The sequence below is a fragment of the Malaclemys terrapin genome, chromosome 9 (assembly GCF_027887155.1).
Source record: "Malaclemys terrapin pileata isolate rMalTer1 chromosome 9, rMalTer1.hap1, whole genome shotgun sequence".
NCBI lineage: Eukaryota > Metazoa > Chordata > Testudines > Emydidae > Malaclemys > Malaclemys terrapin.
Genome location: NC_071513.1, coordinates 62,300,147 through 62,318,537, shown reverse-complemented (window position 1 = coordinate 62,318,537; position 18,391 = coordinate 62,300,147). Strand labels below are relative to the sequence as shown.

The 18,391-nt window shown below is 43.8% G+C and overlaps 1 protein-coding gene across 2 annotated transcripts; it reads left to right on the top strand.

Moving 5' to 3' along the window:
- Nucleotides 1–965: 965 nt before the first annotated feature.
- On the top strand, nt 966–16,640 carry ADIPOQ (adiponectin, C1Q and collagen domain containing). 2 transcript variants are annotated; one of them, XM_054040644.1, is made up of 4 exons: nt 999–1,067; nt 2,628–2,713; nt 10,265–10,480; nt 14,502–16,640. In XM_054040644.1, the coding sequence occupies exons 3-4, from the start codon at nt 10,273–10,275 to the stop codon at nt 15,032–15,034; spliced, it is 741 nt and encodes a 246-aa protein (XP_053896619.1). In that variant the 5' UTR covers nt 999–1,067; nt 2,628–2,713; nt 10,265–10,272; the 3' UTR covers nt 15,035–16,640. The 2 variants fall into 2 exon arrangements, with proteins under 2 accessions (XP_053896618.1, XP_053896619.1); XM_054040643.1 differs by lacking the exon at nt 2,628–2,713 and having other exon boundaries at nt 966–1,067.
- The last annotated feature ends 1,751 nt before the right edge of the window (nt 16,641–18,391 follow it).

Here is an 18,391-nt window from a genome sequence, read left to right as displayed (position 1 = left end):
GGATTCTCAAAGGCACTTAGTTGCCTAACTCCCATTGATTTTAGGTGCCTATAGGGCTTTCAATTGAAGTTAGGCACCTTTGAGGGCCTGGACCTTGCTGTTCAGCTACATCCAATTCCAACAGCACATGTATAATATTTGTCCTCATTCATTTTTATCAGTCTCCTAATTTATATTTAAGGAAGTTTTTGCCTGCATTCTGATGATGATAGAAGAAAGTCTACGACCTCTTAGGCTTGAGATCTCTTAACTTCTCATCCTTTAAGGAAGGCCACATAGGACAAAGACTTATTTGTATCTCTAAGGCTGGTAGCAAGTTTCTGATATGTTGACCCATAAGCAGCTGCACTGTAATTACTCTGGTGACTGATGATGGGTTGGCTTGCCATATAGCTCAGGGTCTTTTTGTTGTCAAATTCTCTTAGCAACCCGCACTGCTCTCTTCATCAGTCCATTCCCTCGGTGGTGGTGGGGGTACAAATAATAAATTTGACATCACAGTGTACGTATTCCAGAAGATTTGAATGCCTTTTCTGTTAAAAAGCAAAAGAAACAAATGTCACACAGCCATTCATTAAGTAATACTATTGAAAACATAGCATTCCCATTCAGGATGTATTAATCAGAATCTGTGAAAATATTTTCTCCCTGGACTACTAACAATTCTTCCTACGTCACATTATGCTGCAGATGTTGATAGTAGATTATAAAAGCCAAGCTTTTGACAGCTGAAAACTTAAAATATAGACTTTTCTACCAAACAGTGAATTAATCAATATAAATTGCAGTTGGCTTGAAAATTCTAAACCTCAGCTGATTTTTTTGAATAAAGCATATCACTTTGTGATTAGAATTTAGAAAAGTGGCCCAAAATTGAGCTGCAGACAGGAAAACTGATGAGAAATACCACACCTTAAATCAGCATGCTCAATAGCAAATAGAAAGGAGAGCATCTTAACTGACAGTTCCACATGCCCCCTGGAGATAATGATGTGGTGGCATGACTATTCTCTCCACTGCATTTTTAAAGGGACTGCAGCAAACCAGCCAGGACGCTAAAGCTGCTGGTAAGACCCATTTTTGTTAATGTTCTGGGGTTTTTTTCTTTTGGACTGAATTATTCATATAGATTTTCATGTTCTAAGGAAACTCAATTTATTGTTATTAAAGTTAGGTATTGTTATCCTTGGTAAACCCAGTAATTATTTTAAAACCAGAATAACACATTTCTTGTAGGCAGTGGGTGATCTTTGCTTTCAAAAGCACTGCATTGAGTTAGCAATCAAAAAAACTAATTCTAAACCAATCTGGAACAACAGAGAAAACAATGGACCATTTAGGGTAATTACTACATTTAGATTTCACTCCTTTTTCTTAGAAAAATCATGGAAAGCTTGATTTTGCTCCAATGATCTGTAAACTATGAGTAGTTCACATACTTACTTATCATACAGAATTGTAAAGATTTACATAGCGCAGCTTTGGGTTGTAAGGTCCTTGGGGCAGTCACTGCAAATGTAGTTGTGTCTTGAATAGCATTCAGTCTGTCTGCATTTAGTCCAAATAAATAATAATAATAATACCCACATCATTGGTCAGACTCCTCTGAAAGAAAATGTTTGAGTTTGATAATATAACATGACATTATTTCTAGGCTTTGTGCAATATGCAACAAGGCTTTTTGACACAGCTTTAGCACAGTGTTCAAAAATAATTCTTTAACCACGGAATAATGGCATTGTTTCTATTAATGTTATGCAGACCGATGCTGATAAACAAATGCACTTTATAAAATGTATTTTAATTTAAATTCTCTTGGTAGCTACTAAATTAACTGAGACCCACTAAAATTAGCTCATCCATTAGTTACCAATTTTTATCAGCTCAGCCTTTCAAACTGAACCCCCAATACATTTCATATATCTCTGTATGGTTTTATATTACGCTGATACTTGCTAGGATCAAAGAGGAATGGACATGCAGACAGTGTAAATGTGTTATAACTAATGCAGAGTTCTGTTCTTCTTCACAACTGTTTGCAAATGTGCAACAAACCCTAGACATTTTTATTTTGTGCAGCATAGGACATAGAAACAAAGGACACCTGGAAGGAAGGAACCTCCTAGGTCATCAAATCCAATCCATGCTATTGCAGGCAACCCCATCATATAATCCCATTCATAAATGTATCAAGCTCCATTTTCAAACTAGTTAGGTTGTTTGCCCACAACTCCAATTTGGAGGCAGTTACAGAACCATTGATTCGTAGAAAGCTGCTTCTAATTTCCAGCCGAAATTTATTCATGCACAGGTTATACCCATTTGTTCTTGTGCCAACCGTGCCCTTTAGCAACATATTTATGGCCAACGAATTGGCATCTTTGAGAAGTAATATACAAAGGATTTGGGACTAGAGTCAAACATGGAATAGCTTTGTATCCAGTTGCCATGAATCCTCACTAACACATTGTGGTGAAGTGTTGCTTTTCATATCAGAGAGGAGAAAAACATAAAAATGTAGCCAGAAAAAATAGTTCTAACTACAATTGACTCTGCTTGCTGGCTGCCAGATGCATACCTAATGCTCTAATCTGTCCATTTTATTTTTATATACTCATCCTTCTAAGCTTCTACGTGACTCAACAAGGATGTCGTCTGCACTGTGATTTGCCTTTCTGACAAGGAAAATAGATAACGTTCCCTGGGTTCTGCGGTCAGTGGTGTTTTGCTGTTAAATTACAGGACTTGCAACTGATTTCCTGTCCCTTCAATATAATCAGAAGCATCCTTGAAAGTCATTTGATTTCATGTATCTCAGAATTCCATTTTGGTGTAACTTCAACAGAAAGAGCCAGACCCTCAGCGGGTTTAAGTGTGTGTCGCTCCATTGAAGTCAAATTGCACCCACTGAGGATCCTGCCGAAGGGTTGTATAATATGACCAGCTTGTAATATCACACAGAAACGTCAGACACATGGGGCTTGTGTGATACCAGAATATGACCCCAATAAGATCATCAAAACACACTGCTTAAAAATTTTAATTTTTTAAAACCTTGCTGTATTGAATTATATCATATTTAACAATAAAGCTGTGCAATACAAGTGTCAGCAAAGCCATTACGGATAGCTTGGACAGAGTACTTAGTTGGCACACTGAAGATGCATGTGTTCTGAGCATAGCTGGATCCTGAATATGTATTCCTGAAATAGCAACCATACCAGCACTCCTTTGCTTATCTCAGTCCCCTGGGTACAGTGAAGAGGCATTGCTAGACCATGCCCAGATATGTACTCCACTGTTTGCCAAACATTCTCAGAGATGCCTTCACCCTGAAGATAATATTTTTTTGGCATTTACAGGCATCGATTTCACTTGTCCCCACCTGCTCAGAAACCATTGCTGCGTCCCTTGTTCCAGTGGAGCAGCAGACTTCTCTGAGAGAGGGACAAAGACACTTCTAACAAATGTTTTAATTGTTTTTAATTCCTATAGACCTGTCTAGTCACTGAGGGTGAGCTCATGTTGCATAGTGCCTTACTCCTTGAACAGGCCCATAAAAATCAATGGGATTGCTGGCAGAGTAAAATACTATTACCGTACTACTTCTACTACTACAGTGTGGCAGGATCTGGCCTTGAGTAAAAAAGCTTTAGAGCTTGTAAGTCTTGTTTGGTCCTTACAGGCCTTCAATGTAGAACTCTCAATGTTTGTTTAAACTTCCCAGTTCCTACAACTGCATTATCCATGGTTTCTTTTATTTTTTCCCCTTTAAACCACATATTTGTATCATAGCTGATAACATGTCATTCAAAATATGACATTTACATTTCATAAGAAAATCCATCCTGAAATGTGGAAGCAACTTTTATTTTATTTTTACTTTTATTTTATTTTTAACTTTTATTTTTAGCAGGAGAAAATGAGATGATTTATTGTAATGACCATCTCTGATGGGGTGGACTGGCCCTGCACTGGAGCAGAAGGGGTTAAATCAGCGCTCTCAGCAGTCGAAGCCATGCTCCAACTGCTGCTGCAGTATAAAAGGGAGACAAGGGAAATCAGGGGCACAAGTCACCAAAAAAGTGATCCTCGAGCAATTCACCCAGATCCTCCCCAGTGGAGGGAAGGAGGTGGTCCAGGTGCATAGGCCAGCAACCCTCGCTGACGCCGTCGAGTTAATGGAGGACTACCTGGTGGCAGATACCCCAGGGCCACATGCCAGCAACACTGTAGAGGAAGGATGGTTCAGCTGGAGGGACCCCTCATCGCAACGAACTGGGGAGAGCACTGCGCCTATCCTGAACCTCAGCTACACGCATGGGCCCCCAAGAAAGGCGACTAGCAGGCCATGGACCAGCCTGGAAAGGAGGAGACGCATCAGAGGGGGTACCCCCACCAAAGATGGGCGCACCCTCCGGGGGATGCTGGGACCAGTGCTATGAGTGCGGGCAAGAGGGACACTTTTACCAAGATTGCCCATATGTGGATTGCAGTTATGGCTAAGTATGGGTGGCCAGCCACTGTGCCTGAAGGAAGGGCTCAGAGAAACTTGTAGTCCTGGCGAGGGTAAATGGGGCCCCACACTGGCCCCGGTGGACACTGGATGCAGCCAGACCCTTGTCCACGATGGGGTGAGCCTACAGGGAAGGAGATACAGTTACAGTGTATCCATGGGGACATAGGGCTCTATCCCCCGGCTATGGTTAAATTGGAGATCGCCCTGCATGACGCAGTCCTCCAGGTTGGGGGTCACTCCCCAGACTAGCATATCCTGTGATCCTTGAGCATAACTGACCTTGGTTCAAGGAGCTCCTAAGGGGCTACGAGCACTGAAATCCAGGCGGGGAGGAGGCAGCAACTCCATGGGGAGGGCTACTTGGCCGATCGGCGGATCCTGACCCAGGGGAGGGCCCTTCTGACACCTCCCCGGCCTGAGATGGCCCACTGCCCCAAGCAGAGACTTCCATGGAGGAGGCCCCGTGGAAACTGGAGACCAACGGGGACTTAGTCCGGGAGCAAAAGGATGACCCGACTCTAAGCCACGCCTGCGAACAAGCAACGACCCCAGGCCCAGAAGTTGGGGACTGTACCCACCACCCACAAGGGCCACGCTTTGAGATCTGGCAGGATCGCCTATACTGCGTGGTCAAAGACCCTTAGACACAGGAAGACCTCTGACAGCTGCTGGTTCCACACAGGCTGTGGCGTGACCTCCTTCACTTGGACCATGCGGTGCCATGGGCGGGGCCCCTGGGGAGAGAGAAGACCCTCCAAAGGGTAGCCCGATGATTTTTCTGGCCAGGATCCACCAGAAGGTAAAGGATTTCTGTGCCTCTTGCCCAGAGTGTCAGCGTGCCGGACCAAACGGGGTACCCAAAGCACCCCTCATCCCATTATCTGTGCTGGGGTTCCCTTTGAGTGTATCAGCCTAAACCTGGTGGGGCCACTGAAAAGGAGTGTGGAGGGGAACTGATACATCCTGGTGATAAGGGACTATGCCACCCGGTTCCCTGGAGCCATCCCATTGCGAATGGCCATGGAACCTATGATTGCCACTGAGCTAGTTAAAGTCTTCACCAGGGTGGGGACACCACAGGAAATCCTGACTGATCAAAGTACCAACCTGATGTCCTGTCTGATGGCCGAACTCTGCCACTTACTCAACATCCGGGCTCTCAAGTTGTCAATGTACCACCCTCAGACAGATGGGCTGGTAGAGCGTTTCAATCAGGCATTGAAAATGATGTTGCATAAGTTTCTGGAAGAGGACCCCCAGCACTGGAACACATTACTTCCAGCCCTGCTGCTCTCTGTATGGGAGGTACCCTAGGCATCAACCGGCTTCTCCCCTTTGAACTCCTCTACGGGCAACAACCCCAGGACATCCCTGACCTCGTTTGGGAGGATTGGGAAGAGCAAGTAACCCGGGTCACAGGGGTGATCCACTACGTGTTGCAACTGTGGGAATGGCTCCATACTCTGGGGACTTTTGCCCAGAAGAATCTGTTACAGGCTCAGCACGTACAAGAACATCACTACAACAAGGGGGCCAGACTCTGCACATTTGAGCCAGGAGATGACGTCCTGCTCTTGTTATTCTCCACAGACTCCAAACTGATGGCCAAGTGGCAGGGACCCTACGAGGTCACCTGACTGGTGGGACCAGTGGACTATGAGATCCGGCTACCGGGGAGATGGAAAGAGATACACATATACCATGTTAACCTGATGAAGGCGTGGAATGCCAGGGAAGACCATTACCCTTTCCCTCTGTAGCCCGAACTGGGACTGCTGGTTGACAGAACCCTAGCGTCTGGGCCGGCCATGATGGGTGCCGAGCTGAGCCCTGAGCAGCGGGGACAGCTGCAGTGGGTCTTGCAGGCCTTTCCAGAAGCCTTATCCGCCCACCCTGGGCGGATGGAAGTCATGCACCAGCATATAGCTACTATACAAGGCCAAAAGGTCTGTGATGCCCACTGACCCCTCCTGAGGAAGATGTGGGAGGCCATCAGGAGGGAACTAGACACCATGCTGGAGCTGGGGGTAGTGGAAGAATCAAGGAGTGAATGGTGTAGCCTGATTGTCCTAGATGGGACCACCTGCTGTTATATCAACTTTAGGAAAGTCAACACCATCTCCTGCTTTGATGCATTCCCCAGGTGGAGAAGCTCTTGGAGAGGCAAGGAGGAGTTGTGTTCTTCTCCAGGCTTGATTTGACAAAAGGGTATTGGCAAATACCCTTTATGTCAAACTCGAGGGTGAAGACAGCTTTCCCTACTCCATTTGGCCTATTTCATTTTGTGAGAATGCCTTTTGGACTGCACGGTGCTGCTGCCACCTTCTAATGAACTCCATCCTGCAGCCCCACGACCAGTATGCTGTGGCATATATTGATGACATCATGATATATAACGCCAACTGGGAAACCATCTCTGACATGTTGCCAATGTACTAGGAGCCCTAAAAGAGTCCGGACTCATGGCAAAACCAGCCAAATGTCACCTTGGTCAATGGGAGGTGACCTATCTAGGGTACATAATGGGTGGGGGCAAGCTGCGGCCCCTAGTGGATAAGGTTCAAGCCCTAAAAGAATGGTTTGCCTGCACGACAAAGAAGCAAGTGAGGCAGTTTCTAGGACTGGTGGGGTACTACCGCTGATTCGTACCCGATTTCAGAACGCTGGCAGCCCCTCTCTCGGACCTGACAAAGAACTCTCAACCACAGACAGTCTGGTGGTCTGAGAGATGCGAGGTGGCCTTCCAGATGCTGAAGGAACGGCTAGCTCAGGGGCCAGTTTTAACACACCCAGACTTTATGAGGTCCTTCATCCTACAGACAGATGCCTCACAAACGGAGCTCAGGGCAGTCCTCTCCCAGCAAGTCAATGGCGAAGAACACCCGGTCCGATATCTAAGCCGGAAACTGTACCCCAGGGAGACCCGATATTTGACCATCAAGAAAGAGGTGCTAGCCGTGAAGTGGGCAGTGGAGGCCCTGCGTTATTACTTACTGGGAACCCTTTCCAACTAATTACTGACCATGCATCCCTTCACCATGTGTTGGTACCTCTCCCTGCAGCCGTACGATTTCCAGGTCTTCCATCAACCGGGTAAGGCACATGCCAACACAGATTTATTTTCGAGGTGGGATAGAGAGGAGGACAAGGAAGGACACCAGATAGGTGCCCTCTTCAGGGGGAGAGTGTGTGACAGGGTGGACTAGCCCCACACTGGAGCAGAAGGGGTTAAAGCAGCGCTCTCAGCAGCTGAAGCCATGCCCCATCAACCCTGCTGGGCATGCTCCAACTGCTGCTGCAGTGTAAAAGGAGCAGCATAGCTCAGTCTGGGCTCTCTGCCGAGGAGGAAGGACGCTTGGTAGGGGCTCCAGCCCAGGAGCCGTTACAGCCATTACCTACGGGAGGCGAAGAGCCCGAGACCTGCCGCTATCGGAACCCCAGGGAGCGTCCAGCACTGAGGTGCCTGGAGGCCCTGATACCCTACGGACCCTGCGGCAGGAAAGCCGGTAGGAAGTGACCCAGGGAGGTTGAGGGAGTGGTACCTCCCACCCTCATGAGGTCAGTGTGTTTCAGTGGAATTCCCCGCTGACCCAGTGGCGGACCACTCCAACTCGGTTAGGGCCCTGGGTTGAGGCCCAGTGGGGTCGGCTGGCCCTGAGCCCTACTACTGGGGCTGCCACCTCCGTGGTGATGGCCCCCAGGCACTAGCCACTAGACCACCCTACCCTACCTCCGAGGGTGGATGTATTGACTCTAGCCACTAGATCACCCTACCCTGCCTCCAAGGGTGATTGACTCCGGCCACTAGGCAACACTACCCTATAGTCAAGGGTGGTTGTATTGACTCTGGTCATTGGGCCACACTCCCTTGCAGTTAAGGGGAGTGCTACTGACTCCGGCCTTTGGGCCATGCTTTCCTGCAGACAAAGGAAGCCCTCTTGACTCCAGAAATTGGGCCACACTCCCCTGCAGACAAGGGAAGTCCGCTTGACTACAGAAATTGGGCCACACTCCCCTGCAGTTAAGGGGAGTCCTACTGACTCCGGCCATTGAACTACACAGCCCAGTGGCTAAGCGCAACCGTATTGACTTAACCATGTGGCCCTGCAACACCATCCCTTTATTAAAATGTATTATCTGTCATGCCTCTTGTGATCATCAGATCAGGGATTACTTGTTGTTTCATTGTATAATCCAATGTCCCTCTGCATAGAGGTGAATTTGACCCTCAAATAGTGAATTTAGGATTTTTATTCTGTAAACCTGATCTTAAATACTACCTCAGGAGATAATCTGGGAAGTCATACTGTTTGCTTCTAATATAAAAGCAACTAGTTTGAAAGAGCAAAAATCTAGTAATACAACTCTCAGATACTTAGTGCATCAGATTCCATTTCCCCATTGACAGATCTCAATGGAAAACAAAAAAGCATTAAAATCTGATAGGATCATCTATAGGAGGCTGGCAATCTGAATGTAGATTGCTGACAGTAGATGCTCCAAGGTTAGTGTACTGTATCTGTAACAATATATTGCATGTTCAGCATGGTGGCATCTCAGATTTTGTTATGAGTTCTGCCAGACTGTATTTTACATCAGCTGTTCACTCAACCAAGCAGAACGTTGGATTGTGTCATCATCTAATTGACTGGAACATTGCAAAAGAAGCAGACAACAGACATGGTGGTGTGGCATCACCATATTCAACATAAAAATCTAAGGTCAAGATTCTGACCTCAGCTACACTGGTAATCCAAAAAAAACTCCATTAATGTCAATGGAGTTACTGGAGACTCTGTTGGTTTCAATGGCATTAGTCTGGATTTACATCAGTAGTAAGCTCAGAATCTGTCCTAGAGGGTTTGGTTTTGCATTTCACAGTAGTTTTGCACCAGAAAAACTGCTTTGTCTAATTTAAAATCGGGTAAGAGAGGTCAGAATTAGGACTGTTTCTGATTAGTCATTGCTTTAAAACACTGAAGATACCATAAAGAGTGTGGGAAAATATATAAAAGTTATTGCCACTCAGTAAGTGACAGAAGACAAGTGAAATTTCCTCTGATGTTCACAAAATGTTTGCAGTGTTGTTGTAGCTGTGTTGGTCCCAGGATATTAGAGGGACTAACTGGGTGAGGTAATATCTTCTATTGCATCAACTCCTGTTGGCAAAAGAGACAAGCTTTTGAGTTGACCTGGAGCTTAGAGAGGTTATGCATTGAGGGGCAAATCCTGCTCACATCTCTCCCCCCACTCCATCTCTGGGTGCAAAGAGCCCCTAGCAGGAAAAGAGTTCTGCAGCATAAAGCAGGAAAGGGCTTGGGAATGGCCATGCGAGGTCATCTTTTGTTTAGTGCAGAACCCAGCTATGCAGGGGGCTCCGTGTGTAGCAGTGCATGGGAGTGGGGGTGGCCCAGATGAGGAGCAGGGACCATAGCTAGCATCATTCCAGCACTTAATCAAGATACTCAACCAGGCATTGGTGGGTACATTTGCTTCGGAGGGCCTGATCCTGGGATTTCAATGGGAGCTGAGGGTGCCCAACTCTGAGTTGAGAAGAGGCATTTCAAGGAATAGAATTATACCCTGTTAACTAACGTGTCAATCTCAAATGGAATGGAGTTTCCCCAGGGAATGATTTATGCATTCAACTGCTTGTCCTCTGTCTCTGTTGGCTCAATGACCATCGCCACTTTGGCATTCAGGTTCCTTGGTCTAAAATGCTAATAGAGTCATTGTCCATTTCAGAGTTCACAATGAAGCTGGTGCCAAACCTCCTCCTTTGCTTGCTGCTGCTGGTGCAACTGTATCACACTGAAACAACAGATGAAGAACCACAGCCACCTAAAGGGCCTTGTGCAAATTGGATGGGAGGAGCACCAGGCTACCCAGGCCACAATGGCGTCCCAGGCAGAGATGGAAAGGATGGGAAAGATGGGCAAAAGGGAGAGAACGGAGAGCCAGGTCTGCGTGAGGCTTTAATATTCTATACCATTTCAATCAAACATGACCTGACTTCTGAGGGAAGGAAGCCTCAGTAGGGACAGGATTCAAAGTTCATGGAGGTCAATGGAAAGATTTCCACTGACTTCCACGGGCTTTGAATCAGGCCTAAAGTTCTCAGAGCTAATGTGTCATTCCATATTTAGCAAATGAGAGCACAAGGCACAGAATGTGTATGTAGAAGAGGGGACAAATATATTCTTTGGATGGAAAGTTCTGAAATGTTAGGAGCCAGGTAACAGTTTAGAGGAAAGAATTTCCCTGGCTTCTTCCCTATAAACAAACCACTGATTCTCTGTCTATGTAATTACCTGCTCCTGTTAGTGTCAGAGTTGTAAATGAATGTTTAAGGATCTGATTGTTTGTATTTCAATGCAGTGTATAGTTATTTTGCAATACAGAGAAAGCTAGTCAAATTTGCCAATATTTGTTTGTATTTGAAGTCACTGTATGTTATTCAGCGGCATCAGCTATAAACATTGCCAGCATTTCCATTTTCAGCAACTATTTTATGTCATTTATAAAATCTAGCTCTTACCTGAAATTTGGCTTAGAAGGTCTCTTCCCAAACAGCTGAGAAAATTTTGGGGTTATCATTGGTTAACTTTTTGGTTAGCTTTGGTTTTTTAGGTGAAAAACTGCAGTTTATGCTTTTGAGGATTCTAGAAATAAAATGAAAAAATGACAATTATTTCAATTACCATGCACGTGCATTAACATTTCTAACAGCTATCACTAATTCAAAACTTCGGATCGATATCTGCTGACTGGGAAAATAAACTGGGAAAAATCAGAACTATTGGAAATCTCCTGGTTGGCAGCTAATGGGGCTTTCTCTCAATGGAATTTCCAAAGGCAAATTGATGCATGTGAGTACCTAGGTATAAAAGTACCAAGAAATATTAACAAACTAGTGAAAATAATTTTAGATTCTGTACTCTTCCAAATAGTTAGTGATACAAATAGGGGCCATCATCCGTCCCTCAGGCTGTGGGGAAGGGTTCACACAATAAAAATGTATATTCTGCCTAAACTCCTCTATAGTTAAAGGGTATGTCTATACTGTCTGGGCTCTAGGACCCTGCAGAGCCCAGAAGACTACACCGCAATGAAACAGCTCCACAGCCCAAGCCCTGCAAGCCCAAGTCAGCTGGCGTGGGCCAGCCGCAGGTGTCTAATTGCAGACGACATACCCTAAGTGGCATACCTGTATATATCCCTCTGGCTTATCTCTATATATCTGTCCAACTTATTTTAGAAAATTTAATAGCATTATTAGAACCTTCCTGTGAGGCTCTGATCAGAGACCATGACTACCATCTCCAATTCCTTAAAGCCAACAGGGTTGGGTCCCCCAGACCTACAAAATTAATATTATGCTTTTATCATAGAAAATGGGGAAGAAAATGGCAGATGAAATTCAATGTTGATTAAATGCACAGTGGAAAACATCATCCCAACTATCCATACAAAATGGAGTCTAAATTAGCTGCTACCACTCGAGAAAGAGATCTTGGAATCATCATGGATAGTTCTCTGAAAAATTTGCTCAATGTGCATCAGCAGTCAAAAAAGCTAACAGAATGTTAGGAACCGTTAGGAAAGCGATAGGTAATAAGACAGAAAATATCATAATGCCACTTTATAAATCCACGGGACGCCCACACCTTGAATATTGTGTGCAGTTCTGGTCACCACATCTCAAAAAAGATAAGAGAATAGGAAAAAGTACAGAGAAGGGCAAAAAAAAAAAAAAAGAGAGAAGACTGTTCAGCTTGGAAAAGAGACGACTGAGGGGGGCTATGATAGAGATCTATAAAATCATGAATGGTGCAGAGAAAGTAAATAAGGAAGTGTTATTTACCTATTCACATAACACACAAACCAGGGGTCACTCAATGAAATAAAATAAGCAGCAGGTTTAAAACAAAAGGAAGTGCTTCGGCCGATTGCGGCTCCCAGTGGCAGCGGTTCGCTGCTCCAGGCCAATGGGAGCTGCTGGAAGTGGTGGCCAGTACGTCCCTCAGTCCGCGCTGCTTCCAGCAGCTCCCATTGGCCTGGAGCAGCGAACCGTGGCCACTAGGAGCCGCGATCAGCCGAACCTACGGACGCGGCAGGTACACAAACTGGCCCAGCCCGCCAGGGGCTTTCCCTGCACAAGCGGCGGAACAAGTTTGGGAACCACTGGCCTACAGTGATGGCTGCATGAAGGGTCTGGGCTATCCTAGCTAAGAGGTTCCAATTTGCCATCATGCAAAAGCACCCATTTGGTACAACCCAGACATGCAAATTGGGACCAAACCTACAATTTGGAAGTACTCGCTGAGGAGGGGCATCATATGGATTTCCAAATTAGTCAGCTATGAGGGCTTTGTCCCTTTTCTAACACTAAAACAAAGTTATGATCTGCCAACCTCAGCGGAGTGGCAGTACTTTCAGTTCAGACATTTGCTAACTTATCAATTTGGTCCAGATGACCTAGGACTGCCTGAGGCCCAGAGGTACTGGGAACCTTTAAAATGCTCCAAAAACTCCCCAGGCCCATGTCCATTATGCATACTTTGTTAATGAAGAGGAACTTGATTAGTCTGAAGTTCTTTGAGGAAGTGTGGGAAGGGGATTTATCACTGCCCTTAAAAGAACCCCAATGGCAGAGCATATTACAAAAAATTAAAAATGCTTCGGTGGATTGCAGGCTGCCCTTGCTGCAACAAAATACAGGTTGCAAAAGGCCGTATCCTCTGATGGTTGTGGGTGCTGTAACAAAGAAAAAGGAACTCTGATGCGTATGCAATGGGACTGTCCAAAAAACAAGCAGCTGTGGAAAGGGGAAGCCACAAGAGTTAAAATAATGCTCAGCTTCAGCTGAAAACGATATCCTTGGTTATTTATCTGCTAAGCTGGGTTTAACTGTGCCATAAAGTCATTGGGTTTTGAGGGCAGCAGTGATCATCAAGTGCATGATTTTACAAAAATGGAAGAATAGTCTTATGCCCAACATAAAGCAGTGGTGTTTAAACCTGTCTGAGTTAGCAGCCAAAGAAAGAATAGCTTATGGCCGTAGAGAGCAATTATATTGATTTGAAAAAATGTGGACCCTCCCCCACCTTTTTGGATAAAAATGTTGAGATGGCTCAAAGAATGGCAGATTTTCATTCCACCTAACCCCTCCTCTCCAATGCATCCTGCCCTCGTCCGGTCCCCTCCTTCCCTCTCCTTATTTATGCTTGGCTTCTCCTGTTTTATTACTGTTACCCCCACACTAACACCTGATGTCTATGCAGTATTGTCTGGTCAGGCCTTGCAGCTTTGACAGCTTGTAAAACTGTGTAATTCCATCTTTCTATTGGAGATCCCATGAAGTACGCAGTATCTGGAAATATACACTAGCTGTAAGTCATTCCCTTTTTGTCCTTTTCATTGTCTATTTCTTTATGAAAATCAGTAAAATAATTAATCATAAAAAATTGTAACAGAAAAACTTCAAAGTGGATTTGATGATGGGGCTAAAAGTGTGCCATATATGTCCATGCAGGGTGCAAATGATCGTCCCAAAGAGCACCAATGGACCATTGCAGTAGTATCCACTGCAACTAGAGGAGACGGCTCAATGAAGCTAAGCATCAGATGTGAAATAGCTACACTCCCTTGAAGTATGGGTGTGAATTCCAGCAGGGTTGAGTCAACCCTTTGTTCTTCTGAGATAAATTGAGTTCCATGCTGGAGTTTGGTTTTTTTTTAAGCCTTTTGAATAAGGATTTAAAATCTCATGGGCCTGTTTTCAATAGGCATTAGTGAGCCTATTAAAAATCGCCCAACTGGCCACTGCCCAACATCTCCCACTGTTCTCAAACAGGGATTGTTTTATCATCTCCTACTACAGAACTACTATATCAGCACATATGCTGACATGAGTCTGATTTGGTTTATTGTTGGAAATTTCCAACATGATCACTCTAATCAAAATAATTTTCCCTTGTAGGTGAGCCAGGCCCCAAAGGGGATACTGGAGAGGGAGGAGCTCCTGGCACTGAAGGCCCAAGAGGATTTCCAGGAATCCCAGGGATGAAAGGGGAGAAGGGAGAAGGTGCTTATGTTTACCGATCTGCCTTCAGCGTTGGGCTCACAAACAGAGCCCCCGTCCCCAACATTCCCATCAGATTCACAAAAATCTTCTACAATGAACAAAATCACTACGATGAAACCACAGGGAAGTTCCGCTGCAGCATCCCAGGCCTGTACTATTTCGCATACCACCTCACTGTGTATATAACAGATGTGAAAGTCAGTCTGTACAAGAAGGACAAGGCAGTGCTATTCACCTATGATCAGTTCCAGGTAAACAATGTCGACCAAGCTTCCGGGTCTATTTTGCTTCACCTAAGTGCCGGAGAAGAAGTTTGGCTTCAAGTGTATGGAGAAGAAGAAAAAGAAAACAATGGTATCTATGCTGATAATATCAATGATTCTACTTTCACGGGTTTCCTCCTTTATCCAGATTTGGATCTTCATTAAAGTGGGAGTCCAGTACATGACGGAGGAAAGGAAGGATTAGCCAAGGAATTGATTTGGGAACACTCTAGGTTTTCCTAAGCACTATTTCCACACTGTGGTTACTAGCAAACACAGTGTTTTGTAGGGCTTTAGGCTAGGTATTATAATCACCATGGATGATATCTTGGCCCCATTGAAATCAATAGGTGTTTTTCCATTGACTTCAGTGGGGCCATAATTTCACCCCACATCGCCACTTCTGCCCTCTTTCCAAACTCTGAGCCCAAATATCAATATATTCACTAAAGAAATAGACAAAGCTAACATAGTGCATAGTCCACTGGTGTCCTGTTCCATGACAGAGGCTCCTAAGTGCTATGATAATTCAAATAATAAATATAATCATAAATAATACAGCTCCTTGAAATATTTTTGAAATTCACAATTTAGACAAATTTTGAATGCCAATGACAAAATTCACAATTTAGAGCTGGCTGAAATTTTTCAAAATGTTGGTGAGCTTTTCAGTCAAAATTTCTAATTTTTACCAAAATAAGGAAGAAAGTATTTCATTAAAATTATATGAAACTTGTTCCTGTTTTCCACCCAGCTCCAATAAACACATCCCATTGCCATTGTAATCCTGCAATTTACTCAGGCCTTCTAACTCCTCCCATTGTTTAGTGTTTTTCCTAGTAACGTTATGTCTAATTTAGATTGCAAGCTCTGTGGGCTGGCGTTGTGTCTTTTTATTTATCTGGAAAGCATTACATACACCTATCGGGCTACATAAATAACCATAAAAACAACTCATGGCTACTACCATGTTGAATATTAGATTGTTCCAGAAGCTTCACTTCTTTAGAGACCATATTTCTGTGACTGTTCTAAAATCATGGCATCCCCCTGCAAACAACATACCAGATATTTGGAGAATGGGAGGCACCAACAGGCAGCTGGGCAGATATTTAAATATAAACACATCTCTAATTAGAACACTGGATCTGCACTGTATTTAAAGATGTAGCAGTTCAGCACTCATGCTGTAATGTGTGTTTTGTTTGACAGTATCTTATAGCTTTAATTTCAGCTGGAGATCAGGAATGAATTGTTAATTCACCTAGAATCTTCTGTGCCTTCTTCTCTATGAAAAAGCCAGTTGTGCCTTCAGATTAGCAATCACCTTTCCATTCTATAAACAGACATCCATTAATGATTAGAAAACCTCTGGGGGAGATCCTCATCTGGTGTAAATGAGCATGGCTCCATTGACATCAATAGAGCAACACTGATTCACGCCAGCAGAGGAGCTAGCCCACTTATCTGCAAGACTAGTTCTATGTTGCTATGATCATTAGGATTGGTGATCTTAGTAACATTCCTAACATGAGCTGATCTCTCTCATAGTTTCTTGTTTGATCAAAGAAAATCAGCTTCTCTGATAGATTTAGAGATGAAGAATCCAGTTTTGCTTTGATAGGTTGGTTGTTTTGGTTGGTTCCTAAACTGACACATTACTCTAAATGTAGAATAGTATCACTGCTCCCACTAAAAATTGTTTTCATAGCAGTATTTTCTACACTCCAATGAATTAATATATTATAAATAAAAATATTTGGCTCTCTCACTAAGATCTCTCTGTGGCTTTGTTGTTGTTGTTGTCATCGTGTTGTTGTTATTTTGGGAGAGGTTGACAAAGGACATTTTTTTCCTAACACAGATGGGCAGCCAAAAAGCCAGGTGCTGAGCCATTTAAAAAAATCTAGGAGAAAAACTGAAAGATTCTTAAGCTGTTTAAAAATAACATAAGAAGGTACTCAGTCCTTTTTTGATGCACACTTGTTCTCCCCAGGAATTGAAATGGCGGGTGGGGAGTTTCGAATTTACAGGAAGGGATGAGGGCCAAGGCATGAGACCGTGAGGGCAAAGGTGGGCTTTATGGCACAATAGAAAAACAGAAAACCATTTTATTAGATTTAACTCATATTTTAAAATCATCACACAAATTAAAGTTGGCTACTCAAGCCTTCTATGAAATACTACACCTATATCCTTCTTGTTTTGTTGTTGTTGTAATTTTGCACAACTCTGTTAATGCAATGCAGTACTTCCAAATGCAATGCAATACTTCCAGTCCTTCAGCTGACATGCTCATTGGTTCATTCACATGATCAGGCAGAAGGTGACTTCTTTCAGAACACAAAAATATATTCAATGATGAAAAAGAATGCTCAACTGTAGCTGTTGTGACTGGGAGTAGCAAGAGAAGAATTCCTACTTCTTGCATTACAGGAAACATAGCACAAAGATCAGGTCAAGCCACTAGTAATGACAAAAAAGAAGTTGAAGTCAAATTTTAATTCATTCGTCTTATGACATTCCACTCTGTGCTCAAATTCTCTATTCTGCCCTAATCACATGGCAGCCCCATTGCTGGTAGTACCTCCCTCCACTCAATTGTTGACGCTTTATAAGACAGGCATTTGAAGAAGATACATCCAGAAGTTGCTGTTGTAGATTAGTGAGTGTTGGTTTAACAAACACTTCTTGTCCTCTTCACTTAAGGAATCAATATAAGTTCCTTCATTAGTCAACTTCTGGACTGAAGTCCTTGCTTCTTCCAGTATGTTTTCAATGGATATCTCTCTGATTGATCCAAGTATAGCTTCTATTGCTGGACAAAGATCTACTACTATTGTAGCAGATGCCTGGATGGCATTATTTAATGACCCGAGTGGTTTCAACACAAGACTTACAAGAGACAGAATGGCGATTGTCTTCTCTGAACATAGAAGCAAAAGTAGTCAACCAGCCTCACTACTTAGATCCGTCCAATCTTGGTAGATACTTTTCAAAGCCAGTAATAATGGCTGCAGTAATTTTAAGACATCAGCCAAGGATCGCTCATGAGAAAGCCAGCGGGTATTCCCATGTTGGACTAATTTGAACTTCAGTCCCAGAGCATCTTCTATTTTTTCCAAGACGTTCAGTTTTTGGACTCTTGTTGAAAAAATGAGTATAATGAAGCCATTAAATTTATGGCTTTTTTAATGTCTTTTGAAGGTTCTGCAGCTCGTACTAGTGCTAGTTGAGTAGATCATAGAATCATAGGACTGGAAGGGACCTTGAGAGGTCGTCCAGTCCAGTCCTCTGCACTCAAGTCAGGACTAAATATTATTTAGACCATCCCTGACAGGTGATTTTTTTAACCTGCTCTTAAAAACCTTTAATGATGAAGATTCCACAATCTCCCTAGGCAATTTATTCCAGTGCTTAACTACCTCACAGTTAGGAACTTTTTCCTAATGTCCAACCTAAACCACCTCTGTTTCAATTTAAGCCCATTGCCTCTTGTCCTATCATCAGAGGTTAATGAGA